The 27,160-nt window shown below is 41.9% G+C and overlaps 1 protein-coding gene and 1 long non-coding RNA gene across 2 annotated transcripts; one reads left to right on the top strand and one right to left on the bottom strand.

Moving 5' to 3' along the window:
- The first annotated feature begins 390 nt into the window (after window positions 1–390).
- COLEC10 (collectin subfamily member 10) lies at window positions 391–21,348 on the top strand. Its single transcript, XM_040079516.1, has 6 exons — window positions 391–690; window positions 11,726–11,797; window positions 13,179–13,250; window positions 15,292–15,345; window positions 16,293–16,388; window positions 17,851–21,348. The coding sequence occupies exons 1-6, from the start codon at window positions 543–545 to the stop codon at window positions 18,240–18,242; spliced, it is 834 nt and encodes a 277-aa protein (XP_039935450.1). The 5' UTR covers window positions 391–542; the 3' UTR covers window positions 18,243–21,348.
- Window positions 16,423–27,160, bottom strand: LOC120759864 (uncharacterized). The gene is made up of 4 exons (XR_009208376.1): window positions 27,026–27,160; window positions 26,125–26,325; window positions 22,710–23,292; window positions 16,423–16,530 (listed from the first exon to the last, which is right to left on the bottom strand). It is a non-coding gene; the product is annotated as an uncharacterized LOC120759864 (long non-coding RNA).

Raw genomic sequence — 27,160 nt, 5'->3', positions numbered from 1 at the left:
CAGTGATTTCCACCCACAGTGGACTGGCAGCTTGTCTGTTGTCTCTAACAGTCTCCTTGGTGGAAAGCTTTTATGGAAAACTATCTCTACATGTTATATGCAGTCTGCATTACTTTTCCAGCACACAAGCAGCCAAATGTATCCTATAACTAATTAGTACACACTAGGATACAATACCAAAGTCTTTTGTCTCTTGAGTAAGTGAAAAGCTGGACGTGAAGAATCAGTGCCGAGAGGAAAAAAATTACATGGGAGATATTCCCATATGTTGGAGAAATTTTCCATGGCAAAAGCAGTGAAATGTCTCACAGATAAGAGATAAATTGGAATAAACAGCTGTCAGTGTTAAATAAATATTCTGGATAATGTGCAGGACAGAAATAACTACAACATCGTCAAACTCCTTTCTTCACTTTATTTAGCTGTTCTTGCATATAGCTCCCAAGCTTTCCACTGCTCCAGTTAGCGAAGCATTTATTTTTGAGTCAGCTGCATTTCTTAAGACTGTAACAACGAAAGGCATTTCCTGAGAAACTGCAAGGATGAGCAGCAAGAAAGAACAACAGCTAAGGAAATGTGGGACCCTTGTAGTGTTTTTTCTCTTGCAAGTTCAGATTTTTTGTTTTGATGTTGACAATCGACCTACAACAGATGTCTGCTCAACACACACAATTTTACCTGGACCAAAAGGTGAGGAATTATCAGGTTGCTAATGTTGAGACCAGTACTGATAAAGGCTGATTTTTTTATAAGTAGAGACTTGGAGGGCTTGTGGCATGGGCTGGGCATGAAAGACGCTAAATATTTTAGACTGTACAACAGCTAGTAAACTGTAACTCTAATGGGGGAAAATGTAGAAGCAAGGAATTTAAATTTTCATTTCTTTAGTTCCAGGAACAGTGTCACCTATTTTCATATAAGTTAGAGGTGTCTTTTTCATCTTTCTCCAACCACACAAATCTTCTGTTATTTCTTTTGCTTGTCACACAATGAAAACAGCTAACAGATACAAACTGAGGGACTTGTTTAAAAGTAGGCATCTATTGTGAACTGTTAACGGTCTGCTTTGCATCTACAGATAGGGAGAGATATAGAGTACTCAAAATGACCAAAGTGCCATTATTTTCAAATATTTACCTGTAAATACATCTCTGCTACAGTCATCAGACCTGATCCAGTGGCTCTTGTTAATTAAACAGGACCTTTACTACAGATTTCAACAAGAACTAGATTAAGTCTGGCATGTACAGGTCTTTTATCTTCTAAACACTTTGCAAATATCTGAAACCAAATTTTCTGCATTAACTTACTTTTTCTGTAACACAACTAACATCAGTGGAATTGCCTGAAGGGTATCTTATTAGGTCCATGACATACAAATCTATCTTGCAGTGACAGATCTGAAATATATATTCCACACCATGGCTATTGCAGTTTCAAACTATTGCTTTCTTTTTAGTAATTAGTTTTATTTTTCTATAGGCTACAAACTAAGAGAAGAAAATGCAGCTTATTTAAATTTAAAGCAGAAAAAAAGATTATCAAATCAAGAGCACTGCTACAAACTCATTTGTTTTTATGATGGATTATTCAAATGCATGCTGCTTAAAGGAGTATTTTTTAATCAGGAAATTAATTTCTTTATGATTGCAATCCAAGCTTAAACATTTGCTGCCACAGCATAAATGCAGAGAGATGTAATGATCCCCAAGGGAGCTAGAGGGTGTTGGTTTAGTTAGTATTGTAGTAATGGCAGGCTGGAGAACAAAGTTTGACAGAATTGTGTTTAACAAGTCACAAAGCTAACAAGGGGGTCTCGTGACAACACAGAGTAGCTAGGACTCCAGCTGGCTTCTGTGGTCTACCTTGTACAGGAAGCATTCAAAGGGTAGATATTATTATTCTTTGTAAGTGCGGCACTGAGAAAGCCTTTAGTCATTACCAGTCCTGTTCTTCCTGGCTGACATCAAGACACAAGATGAGACCAGCAGTTTATAGGTACAGCTCAATCTACTACTTTAGATCACCATCCCCAAGATCCATGATTGGTAGAAGGAATATTGAGTATAAATCACCTCCAAATTACTGGCTCATATCCAGTAATCAAATACATTTTGGAGACTATGATATGATCCTGTAGATTAATTTCAGTTCCTACCAGAGCTGAGCTCATTCAGGACAGTTACAAGTAGCCCTTAATGGCACTGGTTGTTTTAACTTCCAGTCATCTGGGCAATTAAAGACCAAGCAGGCTGAATGTATGAACTACCCTGTTACTCCTCAGACACCCCTTGCAGTCAAGGATGAAACATGCTTACCTAATATGCCAGAAGAAAATCTGTCCTGCTGTCAGTTTTCCTCCATCCATCTTATGTCTGTGGCTCAGAGCACATGATCCCAAGCTTATGACCACAGCCACAGGCAGAACTTTGCTGTTTAAACTCTAATCTTGATAACGGACAAGCCTCTGTAGCTGATGTAGTTTTTACTGCCTGTGCTACATCTCATGCCCCTTCATCTACTGTTCTCTTAAAAATGGTTTTTGACTCATCCTGAACATGTTTTACCCCCTCACCTCCCCCTGCTCAGCATCTCAGCTATGGTAAAACATGGTGGTCTCCCAGAAGACAGAGGTGCTGATCTCACACACTACATTGACCAGCTGTTTCTACCACCACAGGTTAGAAACCTGTTGTGGAAACTTCCTGCTTCCATGAGAACATGGAATTGTCTAATGGGCCAAAGCAACCAGAAGTGCAAGGAATTAAAAGGTATTCAATAACTGTAAGACTTCCTACACTGTCCCACCTCACTTATCCCAGTGCAAGGCACAAATGGTCCTATAGGCTAGATCCACTCTCTGTGTGCTGCAAGTATGATGGACCCTGGTGCTGTGCAGCAGAGATAGAGACTGCTGTTTCCACCACACAGTACAGCGGAGAGGAGAGCACTGAGGGAGAAGTGGGGGGGCTTGGACAGTTCAGAATTTATAACCCTTTCTTGCCTGCACTACTGGAGGCTGCATGACTCAATCCTCTAGGCATTCACAGTTGCTACAGGAGCAAACTCTCAACCTCTTCTCACACTCACCCTGAAAATCACTTGTTCAAGAATAGTTGTGAAGGTAGGCCACTTACACAATCCACATGTAATTTGTCCAAGTTACTTTGTGCACAGAATATTCTTCCCGTTCAAAAACATCTTTGTTATGCTCATACCTGAGATGTCATGAGAGAGTTATGACATGGACTGTGGGATGACAAAAAAAAGGGTCATACCAGGCTGATTATCAGAAAAGTCTTCAAACAGCCTGTGACAGTCCCACCAACTCCCAGAAAGCATGCGGCAAAACCAGAGGCCATTGTGTACAACAGTAAGAGTTAGAAAATACTCTGGAAGACTGCAGTCTCCCAGAAGAGAAGGAATGCAGTGAATGTCCTATCAGGCTTCCAGTGCCCGCTGTGACGACCCCCGCGGGTTCCAGCCCCACCTCACGCAGTACCAGGTGTTCAGGTGCTGTGTCCCCCCCAGCTGCTGGTTCTCCTCGCTGGGACAAGCAAATGAAACCTGAAGCCTGTTTGCCAAGGGTTATGCCAAGAAATTTGCCAAATGCCCACTCCAGAAAAATAGAACATTAAAAAGAATAAAATAAGAGAGAGGCAAAAATTGACAATCTTCTCAATTTCCTTTTCTCGGCAACACTCAGGTGTCTTCTCAAAAAGAAGGAATTATTTTCAATGAAAAGAGCCCACTGCAATGGCTGTCTTGTACTGCCTTCCTGAAAAACTATTTCAGGTACACAGCCAACTGGCTTATGTGGCAGTTAAAAACATAAGTGTGTGAGGCGTTTTCTAGAATTCTTAATGAAATACCTTAAGAACACCCTTGCATCTCTTATCCCTCCCCCCCAACACTGGGGAGGGGGGAAATCCGTGTTTGTAACTAGTGATTTTTGATGTTTGACTTGAAATGTTAGGAACAACTTGGTTCTAGCTGGACTGTTATGGCACAGGAACTCTGAAAACTTACATTAGGTAAGTTACTTTAGGTAACATTGATTCACAGCTGAGTAACTGGGGCAATAAAGACCATGTTCTGTAGTTCATTGACTTCTTGAATCCAAAGAGAACCAATAAATGAAACAATGAATTTTCCAGGGAAGCCAGATTCTTGGCCTAACAAAAGTGGCCATGGCCCTGTTGCTTAAATTCTACCCTTCTAAGCCTGGAAGCAAAGCAGGCTGGCTGTTCCTGCTGCTGAGAAAGGGTCTGGGCCTGTGGGGAGGCAGCAGCTAACACAGGGAGAGCAAGGCACAAGCTGCTGGTTGTTGCCCTGGTGGTGTCAGGAGGATCAGGCTCTGCTCCCCTGGACTCTGCCTTTGAGGGGGGTCCCAGCTCTGTCCTGTCTTTCAGCCTGCTCTCCCCTAGACACTGCAAGCTTTGATCTGCAATGGGAATCTTAAGTGGGCTGTTGACATAGATGAGACAGGAGCTGACCTGCTCTGAGTAAATCAATAAGCAACAACGTGAGGGTAGAAATAAGCAGAGGAAGACCCAAAACTCTGACTTCTGAACTTCCATTAAATATGTGAACAGGGGTTGGCACTGCAGAAGCTGGTTTCACATGGATTCATGGGATCTCAGCACTTCAGAAGACTGGCTCCAGATCTTGCTATCTGTCCCTGATCCATTTCATTTTCTTTGAAATCCAGACACAAGAACTTTGAAAGTCTTGAATCAGGTCCAGGTTGAGAAACTGGAATGAGATGAAATCTAAAGAGCATCAGGAGTTTCCCATAGCAGTTTAGATGTAAAATGTTTCCTTATCATTATTTCTGACAAATGATGCTTATAAACTCTGTGACATTGGCTAGTACCTCAAAATAGCATTTACTGTGGTCACCAGTATATCTGTCCACTTCTCAGCTTTAATTGCACTTACGCAGTTCCACTCCTGGAAAATCTCAGACTCTTTCAGAAACCAGATATGCTGCTATCCACGTTGCCTTCCAAAAATATAAAATGCCTTACCACATCCTATAGTTGTTCAAATCTATAACTAAACTTCCCTCTTAGTGCCTCATTTTTGATCTGAAGAGTCCTTTAATTTCAACACATAATTCTATTTTTCATGGCTTCTAGAATTCCTCATTTTAGCACACAGTAAGTTTCTGGAGATTATCAGCCTGAACTAAAAAGCATATATGTGGGGACTTAAATACATAAATTCAAAAGACAGTGGGTCTGTTTTTGTTACCGATGTCAGTCTGATTCCTCACTGAAGCCACCATAATTCGTGGGTCTCTGAGATCATGTCAGAATGGCAGTGCAACAGGCTGGGAAAATCAAATCAGGTAGACCAAGCAAAAGGAGAATCAAGAATGACTGAAATTATTTCTGTGTTATTAAAGAAATAACGTATATTCCATTCATTCACAAAGGCCCACACTTTCAAATAATGCAAGTCAGCAGATGTTCACTGAGCCTGCTGAAGGCTTGGGTATGCCTCATGCAATGCAATAGGAGAGGAGGGTATTTTTAATGAATTCAATAGCTATTTATAAGTAGAAAAACAATCAGAGGATTCTTTTTTTTTAATTTTTTTTTTCAGATTCTTTTTATTTTACAAGGGAAGGGCTTGTATTGTCTAATTTGAACCCGAGTGAAGACAGATAACCTGTGTAAGAATGGTGCATATGTAGGAACCCTGCAAGCTCCCACAGGACATCTGGGAGGGTGAATATAGGTGCAGTTTCACACTACAGCTGAGCATCTACTCAACTCTCAGGTTTTCTGACAAAAACCAGGAGGCCAGACATCTTTTTCTTCCAATCTGACCATGTGGTCCCTGCTTCACCTTGTGCTGGCTCAGCTATTTCACAGAATCACAGAATATTCTGAGTCGGAAGGGACCCACGGGGATCATCGAATCCAGCTCACATGAACAGCCCATCTGGGGACTGAACCCATGATCTCCGTGCTGTCAGCACCAGGCTCTGACCAAAGCAGGCTCTTCACTGAGCTGCTTCAGCTCACTCACTAACAATGTGTATCTGCCTTATAGACATTCCGCTGTTTAGGGAGATGAATTTCTTCGAAATAGGGTCAAAAGAGTGCCCGACATCAGGCAGAGGGGAGAGGGGTGTGCAGGACAGTGCTGGGAACTGAGGGGAGGAGGAAGGACAGGGAAGGGAGCATCACGTCAGGCAGCTGATGTCAAGAAATCCGGTCCTCATCAGCCAAATGCAGCATGAAAGCAAGAACGCACACAGTTATGGGAAATTTGCTAAGGATCTAAAAGACACTGAAAGTGAAATTAGAGGAAAGTTTGAGTCTTTCCATTGACGTAACTGTGACGCGCTCAGGCTTTGGAAATACAAACTGGGCTGTGTTTGCTTATTTCTTAAAGTCTGTGACTCCCCCTGGTGACAAACTCTCTCAGTAGCTATTGTGCATGTCCAAGTGCCGCAAAGGCTCTCCCCTCTCAGGGTGACTCAGTGTCCCAGGCTGCAGAGCTAATCCTGTGGTTTTCTGTAAGGTTCTCCCAGGAGGGCAGGCATTCAGTTGCTCCTGTAGGGTTCTCAAGGCTTCAGAATTATGCTCATCTCCTTATCCTTTTAGTTTAATGCCCAAGAGAAGCAGAAATCACCTGTACTCTTTGCATTCTGTCTCTGGAGGTGGGAAGGGTCCATCTGCCACTTCAGGTGGAACTAAGAGCATGAAACATGGAGCTCAGCAGAAGTGTGTCACCCGTAACAAATTCCATACAAAGTCTTTGTGGTAGGGCATTGGATATGCCTAGGAATGATGAATGCATCTAAGGCAAGCAGGGCAAAGCTGCTTGCCTTGCTTGAGAGTACCACCATGTGGTATTCTCATCAAGATTAAACATCCTTCCTCCCTCACAGCGAATTAGTCATTAGGCCTTGGGCTTTTTTTTGGCTGGTAGTGGGATTTTTTCAATTTAGAGTATCTGGTGTAGAAGGACAGCTGTGATGTAGCCCAGCATAAGTGATGTTTCTGTCATCTGAAAGGGTGGGCATGCCCTGGATTCTGGAGGGATTCATACCCACAAAAGAGAGGATGAGAGAGCGCTAACATTTCTGTAATATTTTTGCTCAGGAGTCAGGAACTGAAGCTGACTTGAAGCCATGGCACACCAGCACACCTGACAAAGTGGTCCCAGGGAGTCTCTTAGCATAGCCCCAAGCGTGCTGAGGTACTCATGTGTAAGCCCAGTTCAGAGTCTCCCCCCAGCCTTAGCCTTTAGGCAGCCTGCAGACATGCTGTCAGCCCAGATGAATGTGGGCTCTGTAACCCCCAGGAATTACACCCAGGTTCTCCAAGAACCATGGCCAGCCCTTGATTACAAGACTTGGAGAGTCACTAAATATATGTGAAGAATGCCTATGAACATGAAAACATCCTCAGTTCATTAATACAAACCAGATAAATTGCCTACAAAAGATTCAGCCGGGAAATCTAAGTCACTTGAAGGTCAGTAAATTCCTACAAATTAAATTCTTATCAAAGGTAACCTCTCAACATTTAGTTATTTTGTGTTATTTAGTCAAACTCCAAAAAAGACAGAGCTTCTTTCAACTGCTTAAAAAAATCCTGCCGGTGATTAGTCCTTCAGCATTTTCCTGAGCTTGTTTACAAGCTTGTCTGCGGTTCCATCTCAATTACAATTAAAATTTTCTAATGGTTGCAAAATTTACTTCTCATGGCTTCTGCTCTTCTGCCTTGCACTGTCCCAAGCTGGAAGAGTCTAGTAATTTACTGCTTCAGGTGTTTCTTTTAGCAACCTGGTATTTCATATCTGTGACACAGAAGAAACCAATCAACTTGCAGAAATACTAACAAGGCTGAGAAATAGTCTTACTTCAGTTAATGACTCCAAGTGCTTCTTCACCCATGCTTCAAATGCCAGTGCAGTACATTATCTGACACCCCTGAGACCACAGTTTTAAAGTGACAATCTGCTAATTAGGTCAAAATTTAACCTGACACTGGCCTAAATGCAGACCAGTGCAAAGGAGAGGTTAACCTCTAGGTACAGATAACAAGGATTTGAGGTCAGGGCTTAGAAAATTCATGTTGCACAAACCACAGTGCCACAGAACTGGAAGGAAGGGGGGAAAAAAAAAAAAAAAAAAAAAAAAAAAGGTGCCTAATGCAGTGGGATGGCTTGTCCACATGAAATCACAGACCACGAGAGGGAAGCACAACCCAAGAGTTCACATTTCGTGCCAAAATTTGAGGTCAGCCCACAGCAGCTGAAGGAGGACGCAGCATGTATCATATCAACAGTCATGGGCTTAGTCTAGATGAGCAGGAATATGGTTTGTTTTCCACAGGCAAAGGAACCATCCTCAGCCACTTCTATACCGGACCCAGAATTACAGCATATTTTACACAAAGGAATTCATTGCACAGGGAAAGGCTGGACATTAAAATCCTCCCCATCTCTCTTCCTTGTCAGTGGACATGGACAATTTGTGAAATAATGCCATGTTGCGTTTCTAGTCAAGATTCATCCAGCTTTTCCACTCTTTGAATCATGCCCTGCATCCTTTCTATTATTACATATTTTTCCCCTTGTATGAGTTTGCAGACTGTGATGAGATCAGCTCTTAACCTGCTCTCAAAATGTCATTTCATAAGCCCTTGATCAGCCTCTGGGATCTTTTCTGAATTTCTGAACTACTGAAAAGTGACTTTTGCACTTTCTGCAGGGCTTTCACACATGGATTTGGAAAAAACCAATTTCTTCTTGTTAGCATTGAGATCAACAGCAAAATTAAACTCTGCCGTTTGATAGTCAGTGGAATCATAAAATCATAGTATGGTTTGGGTTGGAAGGAACCTTAAAGATCATCTAGTTCCAATCCTCCTGCCTCGAGCAGAGACACCTTTCCACTAGCTCAGGTTGCTCAGAGCCCCATTCTGCCTGGCCTTCAATACTTCTAGGGACGGGGCATCCAGAATTTCTCTGGGCTCACCACCCTCACAGTTTGGAATTTCTTTCTCATATCTAATTTAAATCTACTCTCCTTCAGTTAAATTCATCCCCCCTTGTTCTGTCACTACATGTCCTTGCAAAAAGTCTCTCTCTGTTTTCCTTGTAGGCTCCCTTCCACTACTGAAGGCTGGAAGGCTGCAATTAGGCCACCCCAAAGCCTTTTTTTTTTTTTTTTTCCAGGCTGAAAACCCCCAAATCTCTCAGCCTTTCCTCATATGAGAAGTATTCCACCCCTCTGATCAACGTGGTGGCCTCCTCTAGAATCACTCCAACAGCTCCATGTCCTTCCTCTGTCCAGGACCCCAGAGCTGGATGCAGCACTGCAGGTGGGGCCTCACCAGAGCAGAGGGAAGGGCAGAATCCCCTCCTCGACCGGCTCCCCACTCTCCTTTCGATGCAGTCCAGGACACGTTTTACTTTCTGGCATGTGAGTGCCCATGGCTGTGTCATGTCCAGTCTCTCATCCACCAACACCCCCAAGTCCTTCTCGGCAGGACTGGAACCCAGTACAAGTACAAGAACCCTTTCATTAGCTTCTGGCTCAGACCCACAGCTTCAGCTGAATATTTAAGAAGCTTGGCTTTTAGAAATATACACTAGATTTTACGGTATTTTTAAAGACCTAGTGAAAATAGAGATGCTTAAAATTTCTATTGCTGTCTTCATTTGGTCTTTTCCTATTTACCTGTGGAAACTGGAGTTAAAAACAAAGAGCCTGAGTGAGCCAGCACACACCACTTCATTTCCTCCTTGTCCATCCTTTCAGCACTGCTTCCTCCAATATGAACTGAAGTTCAGCCCTTCATCTTCCTCAGCATGGGTCACTGACCTTCCCCTCAAAGGGCATCCTGAGCAACAGGATGAGTCTGCCCTTCACAAGAGAGTCCCAGCACGGAAGGGTTTTTTCAGCATAAAGGGACAGACTCAGTACAGTCCATGTAACTGGAATGGATAGGTGCCAAACAGCTAAAACTACATTTTAAGTGCTGCAATTAATGTGCAGCACTTCTCATCTGCTGTCACTTCACAGAACAGCCCATGACATGCTACCTCTGATTACAGAAGTCAAATCAGGAATGAATGGGCAGTATTTTTCAGCAAAAAAATGAGACCAATGTAATGATCAGTTTTAAAGCAACCGTGGGAAGGTACTTTATCCCCAGCACATTAAAAAAATCATTGAGATATTTGCCATAGAATATTTATTATAAGGGCCAAAGATATAAACAGGTTTAAAAGGCACAAGGCAAATTGGTGGAGGGAAGAATCACCAATGGCTGTCCATGAGGGGAGGGGATGCAGTGCTTGGCTCAGGTAAGCACTAAAACCATTGCCGTGAGGGGCGAGAAGTGGCTGCCTCGGTCATAGTCACCCTCAGTACACCTCAGTTCCCTGAACACTTTCTGCTGGGGCTGGAGGCACCACCCTTGGTGAGAGAGGTTATTGGTCTTGTCACATACTGCTGTTCTGTCCTCACCTCTCTGGCTGACATCCAGACAGACTTCCCTCCCTTGGCTCTCCTTACACTGAACGACAGCCTTCTCCTCTGGGCAGCACCTGGGCAGCAGGCACAGACACAACTGGCTGCCACTACCACGTGAGATCCTGGCTGAGCCAAGAGGCTGTGGCACTGCTTCCCACTGCATGGCAAGGCTCATTGCCAACACGGGCAGGGAACAAGGGGAGAGGCTCTGGAAGGCTGCCCGTGTTCAGTGATGGCCCTTTGGTGCACGAGGGTTGTGTGTCTCCTCCCCACCTCTGCTGGGGGGGAGAAAAAAAAATCTGCTTAGGATTTGGTTCCAAACTAAGAAGATGAGAAAATCATCTTTAGTTGCGCCCCTAATTTCCTGTATAATGCAAAGCAACATTGTATGCTCCTTGTGGAAGGAAATAACATTTCTTTCTGACTAATTGTTGCCTTGTACCTTTAGACTACACACTGCACAGCGAGAGACTGTCTCTTCCAACAGTGAAAGTGCTTATACAAAGCTATGCAGGAACTTGTGTAATAAGGTCTCAATCTCATTTAGAGAAATCTCTGCACTACCATTAATAAATGCAATGATTTTGCCTCTTACAGATGCTCTGTGTATGACCTTTCAAAATAAAGCATTGCAGTAATTGCAAAACAAGTTTCTTGTATCGGCATACAAATGCCATCTGTCAAAAAATGAAGGCAAGAATTGTGTCATATTAAGTGCCAAGGTCTATGTCAAGATCTATTTCAACATATTTACATTCCTCTCATTCCTAATGCATCTGCATACCCTGAACACAGAGTCACTAGGAATGGAATCACTAGGAACAATTAATAAACACCTGTTGCCTCCCTTGGCAGTTTGCCTCTGTGTGCATAAGTTTCCCAATACCGAAAGACTGGCTTATTTATCGGCTTTATAGCTAATAGTGCTTAAAGTGTAGGAGTAGAAATTGCTGTTGTATAGTTCTCATGTTGTAACAGCCTCTGTGAAAGGGAAAGTTCTTAGCTTTTCCTAATGACGGTCAGATTCCTCATCTCTTTTCTGGAAATTTATCCCATGGCTACTGTGCCTTCAAATGTGAAATAAAAACAAATCTGTAGAGAAAAAAAGAGAAACCCTGTGAACTTTTCTTTGAGTCTGTATAGTTGTACTTACTGCACTGAGAGAAGTGTACCATAATGTTTTATTTTCTGTTTGTTTTTTTGTTATTTTTTTGAAAGGGGATGAAGGTGAAAAGGGAGATAGAGGAGAAGTGGGCAAACAAGGAAAAGTTGGACCAAAAGGACCAAAAGGTATTTATGATGGTTTGTTGGCTACTGCTGGTATATGAATATCATTGTACACAACTGTACTGATGCATATGATTGGTGTTTAATGCTTTTCATTTCTCTTTCACCCTTGGATTTCACAATCCTGTCAAACATTAATTGGTGAACATAAAAATACTTAGCTTGGTTCAATTCCTACTGATACTTAAGACAAATATAAATGGCTGTCATGAGTGTGATTCAGAAAACCTAGATCATATACATAATCAGAAGGATTACTCTTACTGAAATTACCCTTTAGTTGAAATCTAATTTGGAGCATTACTGCCTAGCAATGCATCAGGGTGCTAAATAATATTGGGTTTCAGCTATCTATATTCTGCAGAAAGGCAAACAAAGCCATACATTAAAAAAAAAAAGAAAAAAATAAAAAAAAGTTCCTCTGATCAAACATCATCCAAGACGTGAACAAGGAGTCACAGATGTTTCAGGACTTGGCTCAATTAAATAGGTCCTATGTCCACAGTGTGACCTGGGCAGATCAGTCGGAGGCACCAGATGTGACCATGTCAGCCTTGATTGCATACTCTAATTTGAAAGCTTAATATATCTTTAGAGTTTAATGATAATGCATAGCCAAGGTCTTTTTTCCTTGACTGTGGCTTCAGACTAATCGGAAAAGTTTTTACTTTTATAGAAACTTTAAAATCATTCTGTTATTATTGTTATAATAAAAAACTTTTTCCATTTTTAAATGCTTTCTTATGATTTTGCTTCTTACCTTGAAATGAACATCAGGTAAGATACAAGGAATTCAGGGAATCAACCATTTACAAAGCATCTTATTGATGTTAAATTCCTTTTGCAAACTGAGATTCCCTAGATTGGCCTGTCATCGTTAGACAGCTATTTCAGAACTAAGACTATTAATCAATTAAAAAGGACACCTGTTATTTTGGTGCTCTGAAGACTGGGAAAACACATACAGCAAAATTAGTAGCTCCCTACATGCAGTCCTGCTTTGAGAAGGACTCCCACCAAAGCTGCAAGGACTTAGGAAAAGTGTTTTGCCTGGGGTGGAGAAAAATAAAAGCTGTCAGCCTGGTTTGACTGTGAAGTAAATCAGTAGCAGTTTTAGTTTCTGTTTCCTCTAAGACAATATGATGTTTGAACAGGCTGTTCTGTTGGAATATCCTGCTTTGGAATGTCCTACTGCAGTACCACACAGGAGCAGAGATCTGGCTGTATTCTTCCATGCATCCTCAGGGCTGCATTCACTTCACTTTGCCACACATGCAGAGTGGCCACACTCAGTCAAATAGCAGCAGTAGAGACCCAAACAGTGCCTCAGTAAAGAAACTACAGCAACCACCCATACTCATTTCCTCTTCATTCCTTCTCTTAGGAAACAAAGGACCAGTGGGCGATGTTGGCGACCAGGGAATGCTTGGTAAAATTGGTCCAATTGGTGGAAAGGGTAAGCTCTGGTCTTGGAATTTTCTTGGTTTTCCCCCCACCCCAAGGTAAATATATGTTTTATGAGAGCTCCAGATATGGAACTATATTAGATAATGGTATGACCAGTGCTCTCCAAATAAAGTTTTGCATGAAGATTGGTGATGAGAGCTAGCTGAAACACCCTCCTTTTATTTTCCACATGCAATATATCCAACTAATTTGGCTAAAATAATTTCTTTTATGAGTTAAGGCATCAATCCTCTTTGATGGATCTAGTTGAAGGTATTTCTGCTCATTGCATGGGGGTTGGACTAGATGACCTTGAAAGGTCACTTCCACCCCAAACTATTCTATGATTCTGTGGTAAAACAGGAAGGGAGAAATGCAGACCCTGTGAAGTAAATCCTCTGAACACTCTAAGAGACAAATTTGTGTCTTTGATTTGGATGCTGAAGGCCTAAGTCAATGTCCTGTTGCTGCTGAGGATGCCACACCTTGTCACCTGCACTGCTGTAGCTCATGTGAGCAAGCAATGCACAGGACATCCCTGTCCTGGTAAGGAACGAAGTCACATAAGCAGGGATGGCAACTACTTGCAAATCAAGGTAGACTCCAAATCTGCCTGGACAACAATTTAATGAAATTTTGCTCTATTTATATTGAGAAGGAACTCAGGCATTCCTTTCTGATATTCCTAAAGAGCTACTTAAGAAGGAATAGTACTTCTGCCACAAGGAGACCTGCCTTGAAAGCTGACCAGGGCCACCACCACTGCCAGGAGAACTCTGGGGTCTCTAACCAGCACATCAGCTTGGGTATTCTGTTGAGTGGGTGGAATAGTCTCTCTGGAGAACTTCTCAAGACATCGTTTTAATACACCTTTCATGGCCTCTAGCCAGCCTCAGTATTAGGCAAGAAAAAAAGGTTTTGACCTGAGGGATTAATTTTCAGAAGTACCTAGAAAACTGAAAACTGAAAACCCAGAGAGTTATCTCCTAAGATCCCCAAAGGAGACAAAAATGAAGAATCTCACAAGTTTCTTTATCTGAAAGTAAACCAGTGTTCTGAGCCTTTAAATCCAGCTCTCTTTTAATCTGAATGCACAATTTATTGTCCCCTTAGAGTTTTTTCTCATTCTTTTATTTGCGGAAGCAAAGGTCACTAAGTCACTATTTAAATCTATGATTAAACATTTGAGTTCTTAATGAAGCAACCCTGAAGTTCCAGTTGGCAAGTGTGCAGTGTCAAGCACTGCTAATTAAAATGACATCCAACTTCTAAATTCTTTAAAAAAACCACAACCATATAAAGAAAAAAGTACATAAAAACATGGTCATCAACAAGGCAGAGCAAGTATTAGTATGTTTTGACCTCTGAAGGTTTTATTCCTAAAAAAGCTGACATGAATGTCAGATAAAGCCCAGCTGTTCCTGACCCAAATTACAACTGAGATTTTTTTTAAACAGCTGGTCACCTCCAGTTATATAGAAACAGAGCATTTGGAGAAGTATTTCTATCATTTTTATAATTTACAACATAAAGGGAAAGCAGTTGGATGCAAATAAATCACATTTCCATAAACTGAACTGAAATGCTGCTCCTTAATGACCTCCCTCCATGCAGGTGCCAACTGCTGCCCACGCATGCAATCTCTTGCACGCATGAATTCAGTGTCTTAGAGCACATATGCTGCCTCATCTCACCATGGAGCTCCTGAACCTGGGGAAGGGCTCTGTCCTGCAACCCCTGAGAGAGCCCAAGATTTTTTGAGTGCTTTCAGCCTCAGGATCATTTTGCAGTTTATATTTAATGTAAGTGGTACCAGGAACCAGCAGCACACGAGATGCCTGTGTTATCAGTGAGTTAGCTATTAAAGGGTTCTCATTTCCATGCACCAGAATTAATCGTGGTTTGTTTAACTTGGCACGTCTTCCAGTACAGTCCATCAGAGCTTCCTATCAAAAGCATACTGTTAATACATTATTAAATGGGTTTTTGAATACGCTTCCCTGACATATGCACTGTCTGAGATCTGAGAATATATTTTCCTCTTTTTCCAGGGGACAAAGGAGCCAAAGGCTTACCAGGGGTTTCAGGAAAAAAAGGAAAAGCAGGTATGCTACGCATCCATCTGTGCAGAATGGTCAAGTCTGCTGGATCTTTGATTTCAGGGTTGGTTTGTATGGAATTCCATGAAATTTTGAGGCCCAAGAAAAAAAGTGAGAATAGACGAAATGTAAGGAAGAGACTGAAAATGTTTTGTTGAACAAAATAAAGGATAGTGTAGTGACATGACTAATTCCTATGAATACACCAGCATACACAAAATATGAAGTCACCCAAATTCATGGATAATGTTTTGTATCATAAAAACTAACACACAGACCAGCAGTATGCATTTCCACTGGATACTAGAAGAAAGTTTCTTAATATCAAAAGAATTAAGCCCTTTAACAATCTCCTAATAGGAGCGTGGGAGAAAAGAGTGATTTTAGATAGAACATAATCTGTTGTAAAATTAATGCAATGCATTTGCTTACAGGAGGAGAATTTGACTGACAACCTAGAAAGTTCTTCTCAGTCATTGTAACCTTGAATGGCTACCCACCTTGAAGTTATACTTGTGTTTATTTTTAAGAGATTTCATATTAAATGACCATTTGGTTGTTAATGGGAAACCATCAGCAACTTATTTTCTTTCTGAGAATAACAGAAGAACAAACAAAACCTCCACCAAGCCAAATTCCAGTTAAAAAAAGAAAAGAAAAAAAGGAAAAAAAAAAAAAAGATTAACTGAGACTTCAGCACTTGAAATTTATTGATTATTTGGGTTGGTATTAACTTGCTTAAGCCAGTTCACTAGGGAGTGTACAGAGTGTACAGAGCCAAAACATTAAACACTTTGATCAACAGAAGTATAGCCAGTGGGGTAAGGTAAGACTGGCTCTCCATAAGTGGAGCCCAGGTCTTCAGAAGTTTTGGAAGTGGGCTACAGGTGACTCTCCATGCACACACACAGGGTTCTAAATGGGTAAATCTTCTGTCCTTTGTATTGCATCAGGCACGGTCTGTGACTGTGGAAGGTACCGCAGATTTGTTGGACAACTAAATATCAATGTTGCTCGTCTTAACACATCCATCAAGTTTGTGAAGAATGGTAAGGACCCTTATGTGTTTGATAGGGTTTTTTTGACTCCAATAACAGATACCATTGCTATTCTTCTACTGTTATTGCTCTATGGAAGTGTCCACAAATGACTCAGAGAGAGAGAGTCCTCTGTTTCAGGCACGCTGAAAACCTAAAAGGAGAGACAGTCTTACATCTGTAAGGATAAAAGGACCAGATGACTAAAAGCAAAAACAAAGTTATCAACAGCACAAGAGAATGCATCATGAAAAGCATGAGGAATGATTTGCTAACCACCTCTGCACTGTCATTCTGCTCAGATTTGGTGGCTAGTCAGGCAATATAAGGCAGAAGTTTGTGCCAGTCTGCTCTAGGGGGGCCAGAAGAGCAATAAGAACCTCTTGATCTTTCTGCTGCCCAGGAAGCCTGCAGACACAGTACTCCTAGTGCTCCCTTCAGTGCATGCACAATTTTCCTGTAACAAGGGACCAACACTCAAGGATATGGGTTGTAAGAAGCCATGTTTGCAGGCAGTGCTGTCAGGTGGACAGTGAAAACTGCCCCACTGAAAGGGAGTTTCCTGTCATAAAACTGATTTTGAGACAGCTCTACCACGTCCAAGACTAGGGCTATATCACTAAATTAAATTAATTTGAGACTCTTCTTTGTCACTGTGGGCATCTGTCACAGAACTACACCCATCTATATTAAAAATACTAGAAAACTGAATGATGTATTATCAAAGAGTGTCCCTCTACTAAATTCCAAGCTGTGCCTGGAGTAGTTCCTGAATTGTTTGGAAGAGCATTAATTTTCCCAGGCCAAACTCTGCTCAGGACCATTCCAGCAATCCATTAACAGAGACAATCAACTTCCAGCAACCAGGCAAGCTCCTTAGCATTGCTTAATTCGCTAGGCTATACACCCACTGGTTGAGAGATCTGCCTTTTAAAACTGCTGAGCAGCCACAGTTTTCTTCCTAGTCAATGCCACAGTGCAACAGCAGCTCTGAATATCAGGCCGTATCTAAAATGTCTTATCTTAGCAGTTACATTCTTTATCTTAACATGGAAAGGGCCTGAAAACCTATCTATACCCCTGTGTTTCTATCCCATGGCACTCTTTCACAATCTCTATTCAAGAACATAAAAAGCAATAGGGTGATCCAGAATGAGACATTGCCATTTAATTATAGCATGCCCTAAGTTGATTAGTATTAGATATCCAGGAAATAAAACTGAAGCGTCACAGGAGACACACCAATCAGGACCAAATAGTTCGCATCCTAATATGTGCTGAGTGTTTGACAATCCCATTAGTCACATCAGTCTCTGATCATGTCCTCATCACTCATCATAAATACAGTGGTGGGAATACTTTTTCTCCTTCCCTTTTATTAATTCTAATGTAAAAATAATTTCATTGTCATATTGGAATAGAATAACCTTCAGCATCTGTTGACACGCCATTAAGCAGTTTTTCTTCTTCCAAGTTATAGCAGGTATCAGGGAGACAGATGAGAAATTCTATTACATTGTGAAAGAAGAGAAGAATTACAGAGAAGCCTTGATCCACTGCAGAGACAGAGGAGGATCACTGGCCATGCCTAAAGATGAGGCAACCAATGCCCTGATTGCTGACTACATCTCCAACAGCGGCCTGTTCCGAGCCTTCATTGGGCTGAATGACATGGAAAGAGAAGGACAGTTTGTGTATGCGGACAACAGCCCACTGCAGAACTACAGTAACTGGAAGCAAGGGGAGCCACATGACCCAGCTGGTCACGAGGACTGCGTGGAAATGCTCAGCACAGGAGAGTGGAACGACTCTGAGTGCCAAGTCACCATCTACTTCGTCTGTGAATTCCTCAAGAAGAGGAAATAAAAGTGCCAGAGGATGTGCCTGGCACCTGCTGTATATACAATAACCCATGCTCATTCATTTATGGTAGGGAGAACAAATCAGGGATAGGAAACCAGGGACAGGGCTCAATCCAGCCTTCACATCACTGGGCTGAGCAAATGTAACTACTGTTTAGTCATCAGTGACTAAAAAGTCAGCACAGGTCTGCACGGTGCATCCAGCCTGTTGTGAATTTTTATTTCATTTCTACATGCATTTTAGGGTTGGTATTTCTATGTGTAATTTAGGGGTAAATTTAGAGCATGCAGAAGTGAATATAATTTCACCATTTCCAGAAATAAGATCATTGGTATATGAAGTACTGATGTGATTTGCAAAGCCCAGAGATGGAAAAAGCATGACCTTCTTTAATCTCTGACTTGCACAGGGATTTCCTTCCCAGTAATTTCCCTAATGACTTCAGAGCTCAGAGAAAACATTTAAGTATCTCTTGAAAAAATCCTTCTTTTGTTAGAATCATAATTTGAGGTGGAAGGTATCTCTGGAGGTCATTTGGTTAAATCTTGCATGCAAAGTGGGACTAACTTCAAACTTAGAACTTGTTATAATTTCCTTAATTTGGCTATGCAATTATATTGCTTGATAGGCATTTATCTTCTGTAAAGCCTTTGACACAGTCCCCTACAATAACATTCTCTTTAAACTGGAGAGATGGATTCAATGGGTGGACTGTTAGGTGGATAAAGAATTGGTTAGATGGACACATCCAGAGGGTGTTGGTCAATGGCTCTGAGTCCTGATGGACATCAGGGACAAGGGATGTCCCTCAGGGATCTGTAGTGGGAACAGTGCTATTTAATATCTTCATTAATGACATTGCAAAGGCAGGAAGCTCACCCTAAACATATTTGCAGATGGCACCAAGCTGGGTGGTGCAATTGACACACCTGAGGGATGGGATGCCATCCAGAGGGATCTGGATGCCACCCAGAGGGACCAGGTTTGAGAAGTGGCCCATGGGAACCTTATGAGGTTTAACAAGACCAAGTGCAAGGTGCTGCACTTGAGTTGGGAGAACCCCCGGTATCAGTCCAGGTGAGGGATGAACAGATGGAGAGCAGCCCTGCCCAGAAGGACTTGGGGATGGTGCTGGATGGGAGGCTGGACATGAGCTGGCAATGTGCATTCACAGGCCAGAAAGCCAGACGTGTCCTGGGCTGCATCCAAAACCCTGTGATTCTCTTCCTCTACTTTGTTCTCGTGAGGCCCCACCTGCAGTGCTGCATCCAGCTCTGGGGTCCCCAGCACAGAAAGGCCATGGACCTGTTGGAGTAAGTCTAGAGGAGGCCACCAAGATGATTAGCAGGATGGAGCATTCTCCTGTGGAGAAAGGCTGAGAGATTTGGGTTTGTTCAGCCTGGAAAAAAAAAAAAAAAGGCCTTGGGGTGGCCTAACTGCAGCCTTCAGTACTGGAAGGGAGCCTACAAGGAAAACAGAGAGAGACTTTTTGCAAGGACATGTAGTGACAGAACAAGGGGGGATGAATTTAACTGAAGGAGAGTAGATTTAAATTAGATATGAGAAAGAAATTCCAAACTGTGAGGGTGGTGAGCCCAGAGAAATTGTGGATGCCCCCTCCCTGGAAGTGTTCAAGGCCAGGTTGGATGGAGCACAGAGCAACCTGGTCTAGTGGAAAGAGGCCCTGCTCACAGTGTGGGGGTTTGAACTAGATGATCTTTAAGGTTCCTTCCAACCCAAACCATTCTATGATTCTAGGCAGATCTCTCGCCCATCTCTGTTTTCAACTCTGTCATCCATCAGGCTGGCCTGAAATGCGAGGAAATAATAGTACACAGGCAAGCAAGCCTGTACAGCTTGTAGGCAACCTAAAAAGAGAGGGAGCAGTTCTATTGTCTGAAGTCCCCAAAATTTGTGATAAACATACAGAAGTCTAGCACAGTGTGCTAGTGTGCTATATTTCATTGTAAAGGAAGGAACATCATTCCTGTAGGCTGTAAACAGGCACGTGTAATATAAGCTATACCATGTGCATTGCTGGTTTGACAGCTGGTGATTCTAGGAACGTATTAACTCCCTAATTCAGAAGCCAGTGATGTTTGATGTCTAATGCTAAAATCACCCATGCCTTTGTAACACAGGAAGAAGCTATAGAACAGGTTTTATCCTCCAGGAACCCAGATTCAGGTGTTGTTGAACAACTTAGTCATACAGTTCAGAGGGACTCACTAAAAATGATGAGCACTGAACATGAAGGCTCTGCTGTCGCTGCCTGGCTACTTAGATCTCCATGTCAGAATGCCCACAAAGAATCACATTTTCATATCTTTGAGAATACTGACAGAGCCTTTTCCTCAAGACACAGCAAGTGCTTAGTCATTGTTTGCCTTTCCTCACTCCAGGAGATGCCAAGAGAAACCTCAGGGCCATTGCAATGCAAGTCTCTAAGTTTTCTTTCCCACTTAACACTAAAAATTAAGGAAGGATATCTGGAAGGTAAGGAGAATGCTGGATGCTTGGTACCACACAGCAATATTCCCTGCAGATCACTGAGCACCAAGTGCACATAGTCCTCCTCTGGGTATACAAAGTGCTGGACATGCCATCAGCTAGTAATCCAGACGGTCAGAGTCACCCTTTTACTGCTGAGTACAGCACTGGAAAGGCAACCAAACAATCACATATCCTCAACTTCACCCTAAACAGGAAAATTCTCCAAACCATTGGCCTGATTGTTTGACTCCAAGTTCACCTCTGAGCATTGACCAACACGGGAGCATCCCAGGTGACTCTGTGACTCAGAACCACTCTTGTAATCTGGTTTCTCTGACACTTGTTCCTCTAGAAAACCTCCTGTTGCTACCAGCAGTAAATTATCTGTGTTGCTACACACCCTTCAGGAAACTATTTAAACCTGTGAATAAAGGGGTGGGACCACATTTCTTTTCATTGCTCCCCTTCTATGCTATGAGAGAATTTGGGCAAACAGGTTCATTTTGCATGACACAATTCAGCCTGAATTGCTCCCTCTCTGGGAATTGATATTCCTCAAAACTAGGCAGAACTACACTTTCTAGGATTTATTTTAATAAACTCATTAAGATAAACACTTTGGTTTTAGAAGCATTAATTGCTAATGATAAAGAATTGATAATTAATTCAGGAGAAAGCTTCTTGAGGAAATGTAATGCCTTTTAGAAGTTCAAGCCCAAGGCTGCTGGCCTCATTCACAGCAGGTCAGTTCCTACCAGTCAGGCAGAAGTGGCATAGTAATATCCCTGTGGGTAGGCACAATAAGTTCTCCACACTTCATCTTTATTTCTGCCACCAAAACATGGTTGTCAGACTGGAGTTCCATATTCTGAAACCCTCTGGCCATACTGAGACCGCTGGCTAGCAAAATTTAGATGTGTCCTTAATGCTACATCCATCACAAGTAGGTCATTTTCCTGTTCTTTAGGAGGAAACTCAGCACTGAGAGAAGGTGAAAGTGGAGCAGTACTTGGCTGCAGGATCAAGCTCTGCCTTAGATTAGACCAGCTGCTCTCCAAGATGTTCAAAATCAGGAAATACATGTCTAAACTGAAACTTCAGGGGTTTTTTTAGGTGACTATGAATTATGAGTAATCCTGGACCATGCTCCTTGTACGGGAAGAAATGACTATTGCAGCCTCTGGCTGCATGGCTGAGTGAGGAAGTGAATGAGGAACTTGTGTTGGATTTCTACAATGGAGAGGCTGGGACTGACCAGTTCTTCCATCGTCATCCTCTACTACCACACCAGCTTCATTCTTTCTTTCACAGAAAAAAATAAACAAGCCCAACCCCTTTTACCCACTATGTATTATTAGAACATTGGGCAGAGCTATGCCAGCTGAAACAAGCAGACTTGGGATGGCAGTTCCTTTGCTAACTAGAGAAGACGGACAGCAGAGGAGCACAGCAGATGTCCAATGTTCAGTCCAGCCAGGCCTAAGTGTGAGCAGGTGCTTGTGCAGCCCATTCCTGCAGCACTAGTCCCAATTAATAAATTCTGCCAAGAAGCTCACTCATAGGCCAGGCCAAATAAAAAACCTATACCACAGAGGAAAGCTGGCAGGTAAATGCCTGCCCCATGCCTTGTGGACTCAGGCTTGAGCCTTAACTAACTGAAATATAGCCATGTCTTGCAGAAAAAATATGCTTGCTATAATTAAGAATTTGGGCTACAACAAAGGTTTCTATTGCTAGCCAATGGAAATTCACTGTGGTTGCTAAAGTATCTTAGGCTTACACATTAGGTGGATGGAGCCAGGAACATAGGAAATGATGTCTGACTATTCACAATTTATGGCCTGTTAATGTGTGACACCTAAACCATTTTAACCAATCCCAGTATAACTTTTTCACATGTTTTTCTTTTCATTATTCCCAGGCCGAACATTCTTGTTCCAATTTATGCTAGCTGTTTCTTGTCCTCCCACCACTTACCACTGTGAAGCGCCTTGCTTTGTCTTCTTAAAGATACCCTCATAGATGCTGGCAGGCTGCTCTCAGGTTCACCTGAAGCCACCTCTTCTCCAGGCTGAATAAATCCAGTTCCTTTAGCTCCTCCTCACACAGCTCTGACTCCAGTCATTCTGGGGAGTCTCAGCTAAACTTGGCTCCAATTTCTCCTCTCCTGGAGGGACTCAAAAGGAGACAGTGCCTAGATGTGGTCTGACAGGTGCTGAGCAGGAGCACAATCCCTTCCCACAAGCTCCTGCTGTGCTGTCTCCAGCGCAGTCAGGATGCCTTTGCCTTCTTTGCTGCCAGGGAACACACCTGATGCACAGGCCATGTGCTGTCTGCCAGGACTCTCCAGAGCCCTTGCAGTAACCATGCTGCATTCACCCCCAGCATGTATTGATGCAAGGGCTGAGCATTCCCAGGTGACAGGAACTTTGTATTTGTCCTTGCTGAATTTCACAAGGTTCCTCTTGGCCCATTCCTCCAGCCTGCCTAGGCTGTTCTGTATGGTAGCACTGCCCACAGCATATTCACTGTTCCCTCCAGTTTGGTATCATCTGCAAACCTGAGGAAAGGGGATTTTATCACCTCCTTGAAGTACCTGGTAAAGATGTTAAAGAGGACTGTTCCAGTCTCTTGAACCCTGTGGCACTCTACTAGGTAAACACAAAAATGTCTGGGTAGAGAAAAACTCATTTAACCATTCTCCGCTGAGCCAAATCAATGAATATTTAGCAATGTAGACCATAACATCCATCCCAGCTGGGATACAGGAATGTTGCTGGAGACAATGTCAAAACCTTGCTAAATTTGAGGTAATTGAGAGTCACCTCTCTTCACTCATCCACAAATCTAGTCATAGAATCATAAATACAGTCAAGCAGATATGATTTACATTTGGTAGATCCATGGTGATTGTTTCCAATCACCTTCTCCTTCATATACCCAGAGATGTGATCCAGGGGGACCCACACCTTTAAGTTCCACAGGGACCAAAGCAATACTGATCAGTTTATAGTTCCCCAGATTGTCTTTGGCCTTCCTGAAGAAACAGTGCAACATTTACCTATTTCCAGTTGTTAAGAACCTTCCATGATCTCCACAACCCTTCTGATGTGACACAGTGGCCCAGCAGAGACATCTAATCTCTTTTTTTTGGCACCTTGGATGTGGTCTGTCTGCTCCCATGATGTTTTCTGGTCAAACTCCCTCAAGTAATACCCAGCTAAACACTCATCTGCTGCTGGTAGTTCTCTTTGGACCCCTTCCCTAAGCACAGATACATTGGATGGCTGGTGGTAGAGATAGCAAATAAACCTTAGAATGCCTCCATTTTATCAGTGTCTGCTGTCACTACATCACCTCCTGCATTCAGCAATGGTTCCACATATTCCTTCCTCAGCCTTTTTATATCAACAGAGCATTTGAAGCTCTTCTTCTTGTGCTTCCCATGTAAGTCTCAACAGTATTTAGGCTTTGTATCTCTCAAGGGTACTCCTACAAACTTAAGTAATACTTCTAATTATTCCATTGTAGTCTGTCCCTGCTTCCATCTCCTCTATACTACCTTCTCATATTGGAGCTCCACCAAGCTTCCTGTTCAGCCACACCAATCTCCTGACAAAGCTACTTGTAGATGTGCAGTGAAAACAAGAACACTGCCCAAGAGAGCAAGAATACTTCAGCATGCTTCCTGCTCTTGGACAACCAGGAATTTATGATCTTCTGTATTCTGAAGAATGTCACTCAGTACAAGCATTATCATGCTGTTCTCATGTCCTGAGGCTCATAACATATGTAAGGCACAGATATCTATGGTAAATATTATGATTTAGAAACTAACTCTAATAAAAATAATCACAGAATCAATATATCTCATTATAATACATTTTCCTCAAGCATTTCAATCTCACATGGGCATTGAGCTGGTCCATTTCTTTCTTTCTTTCTACTTCTTTTACTGCTTTTAATAACGTAAAAAAAAAAAAAAAAAAAAAAAAAAAAAAAAAAAAAAAAAAAAAAAAAAAAAAAACCACCAAAAAAAAAAAAAAAAACACCAAAAAAAACCCACCAGACTTAGAGCTAATTGCCACGTTCTTGACCACAGCCAGAGGAATATATAGGCATCTCTATGCAGTTTAACATACAGTCTTAAAAAGTACATTGCAATTGTAGTTTAGCTGGCTAAAATGGTTATTGAGATGCAATTTGACGCCGTGTATGATGACAAAATAGCAAATGTGTCACAGAGAGAGGGATTAACATGGTTATTTGGAAAGCATTGCTCTAGATTGTCTTGATTTAATAGGTTTGCATGGGTACACAAGTGTCAAATTGTTTTCTTTTTTTCCTCCTTCTTTTCTTATTTATTAAAGTCATACATAAACTACTCAACACAGGGATAAAAGAATGAACAAGATCAAAGTAGTAGCTTAATCTGTGTTTCTTTTATGCTTTTGTGGCAAGGGAGCAAATTGTATAAGAATTTCTGCCTACCTGCTGTGTGCAGTGCACCCAGCTAAAGCTCCAGGCCCCACCCACTCCTGGCCTGGAAAGGTTGCTCCATGCAGATCTTTCAAAACAGGGAGGAAAAGTTTCAATTGATTTTTAGGTGGGTGGAACCAGGAACTCACATCACTCAGTTTTGCAGAGAGCAGCAGCAGCCTCCTGACACACAGCAGCTGACTACACAGAGCTGTCTTGGCTTGGGAGTGTGTGTGAACATTGTGTGTGCATTTTGAGTTCTGAATCCCTAAGACCCTTAGTGCTGTACCTCAGCATCCTCAGTGCCACATCTGTGCTTGAATTCCACAGAGGTCCTGTGCTTAAGCAATTGCAGACCTGCAGATGCTGGGGGAGTCAAGGTACCGTAGCTTCCCTTTGGTATGAAGCAGCACATCATAGATGCATCTGCAGAGCCACAACCTCAAATGATGCAATTTCATTATATGTCTTCTTTTTTGTCGCATTTTTCTTTACTTATGTGTTTCGCAAAACAAACATAACTTTCAAAAAGTAGCCAGATGACAATCATTACTTTGGTTTTATTGATGTGGACATAGTTCAAACCTAAAGAGTCCTAAAAAGTATAAGTGATATCTTTTTGAATGCAGATTTCAGTGATGAATCCCTTGTTCATTTTTTTTCTCTTACTAGATGCTGCAAGTTTTGCTGTACTGTTAACCTCTCAGCAGTAAATTTTCTAGAAAGAGGTGCTAATTTTCCCCAACTTCATAGAATAAAAATCTTTCTATCGGTTTCCCACAACTTTCCTGAACTGCATGGAACACTCTACTATGTGGAGGGTGGAAGGAGTCACAATGATGATCAGTCAGCCAGTAGAGGATTAAGTAAAACAATGCAGAAAAATGTGAATACAGAATTGGCAGATGCTTACCATGTAAGTTGATGGATTTATTTCCCACTGTCAGCTAATTTCTAGGTCTTGAAAATTTGTCAGAAAAAATCTAAAATGTTGTCAGTAGATCCAACAAGAAATTTCAGTTCAATAGCTCAGGAACACCAGAGCTTTCTGCAAGTCCGTGTTTGCAGGAGAGAGAGAACTTTCTCAGGAACTGAAGAAGCAGAAATACATTTTCTGCAAAACCAAGAACAAAGCAGACACAAGTGATACCTATGTTCTGTATCCAGATACCTACTAAAGTACAAAACAAATTGTTCATCAAATGATTCTATTGCTTTCGTGTTCATAGTGGAGGATCTAGCCAGGTAACTGGACATACACAAAGGCACTTCATCAGCTGAATCCCAGCTTGGTTTCTTTCACAGTGTGCCAGAAACCCAAAAAGACTTCATGAGAGGTTAAGTATTTTTTTTTTACTATAAAAATGTATGAACGCATTAGTCCTCTTGTACAACAAATTACATCTTCAAAGTACCCCATAGACACTAACTACACAGCAATTATACTATCCTATTAGTAAAGTAATGCACAGAATACTGACCTATTTTTTCTTTTGGTATTATGTAAAATAAATGAGCTGTGGTTTTTTGACCACTGATTCATCCTTCTTCCAAATACCCATGGATTAAAATTTAAGCTACTTAAATAGCTCCACAAAACTACTGGTAGGCAGAAAAAGGCAAGGCTATTCAAGTATTTGAAATGCACTGCTAAAGACTGTAAACATTCTGAAGAATATGTGAACATAAAGTCCCATTCCAAATCAAATTCCAGAGTAGAAAAATAATTTTGTTTACAGGTGTAGGTAATCTACTGTTTCAAGTTTGTTTTCAAGTTTTTAATTACTGCCTTGTAAATAAATTACAAAACTTACCTGGTAGCCAATTCACTATCCCTTTCTCTCCCCTCATCCAGCACATCTGAGAGCAACATGCAAGTCCACTGTCAGGAGTTATTTACTGTAGTGGATTAAAACACTCTCTACATAGGACAAGCATGTGCACAAGCC

The sequence above is a fragment of the Hirundo rustica genome, chromosome 1, assembly GCF_015227805.2.
Source record: "Hirundo rustica isolate bHirRus1 chromosome 1, bHirRus1.pri.v3, whole genome shotgun sequence".
Classification (NCBI taxonomy): Eukaryota; Metazoa; Chordata; class Aves; order Passeriformes; family Hirundinidae; genus Hirundo; species Hirundo rustica.
This window is presented reverse-complemented; position numbering and strand designations above follow the sequence as displayed.

Bases quoted from the DNA above. Each gene is read 5' to 3' on its own strand.
- COLEC10 (XM_040079516.1), top strand. From the start codon at position 543: ATGAGCAGCAAGAAAGAACAACAGCTAAGGAAATGTGGGACCCTTGTA. The intron at 13,251-15,291 runs GTAAGCTCTGGT...CTCTTTTTCCAG, and splicing joins TGGTCCAATTGGTGGAAAGG to GGGACAAAGGAGCCAAAGGC. The intron at 16,389-17,850 runs GTAAGGACCCTT...TCTTCTTCCAAG, and splicing joins CATCAAGTTTGTGAAGAATG to TTATAGCAGGTATCAGGGAG.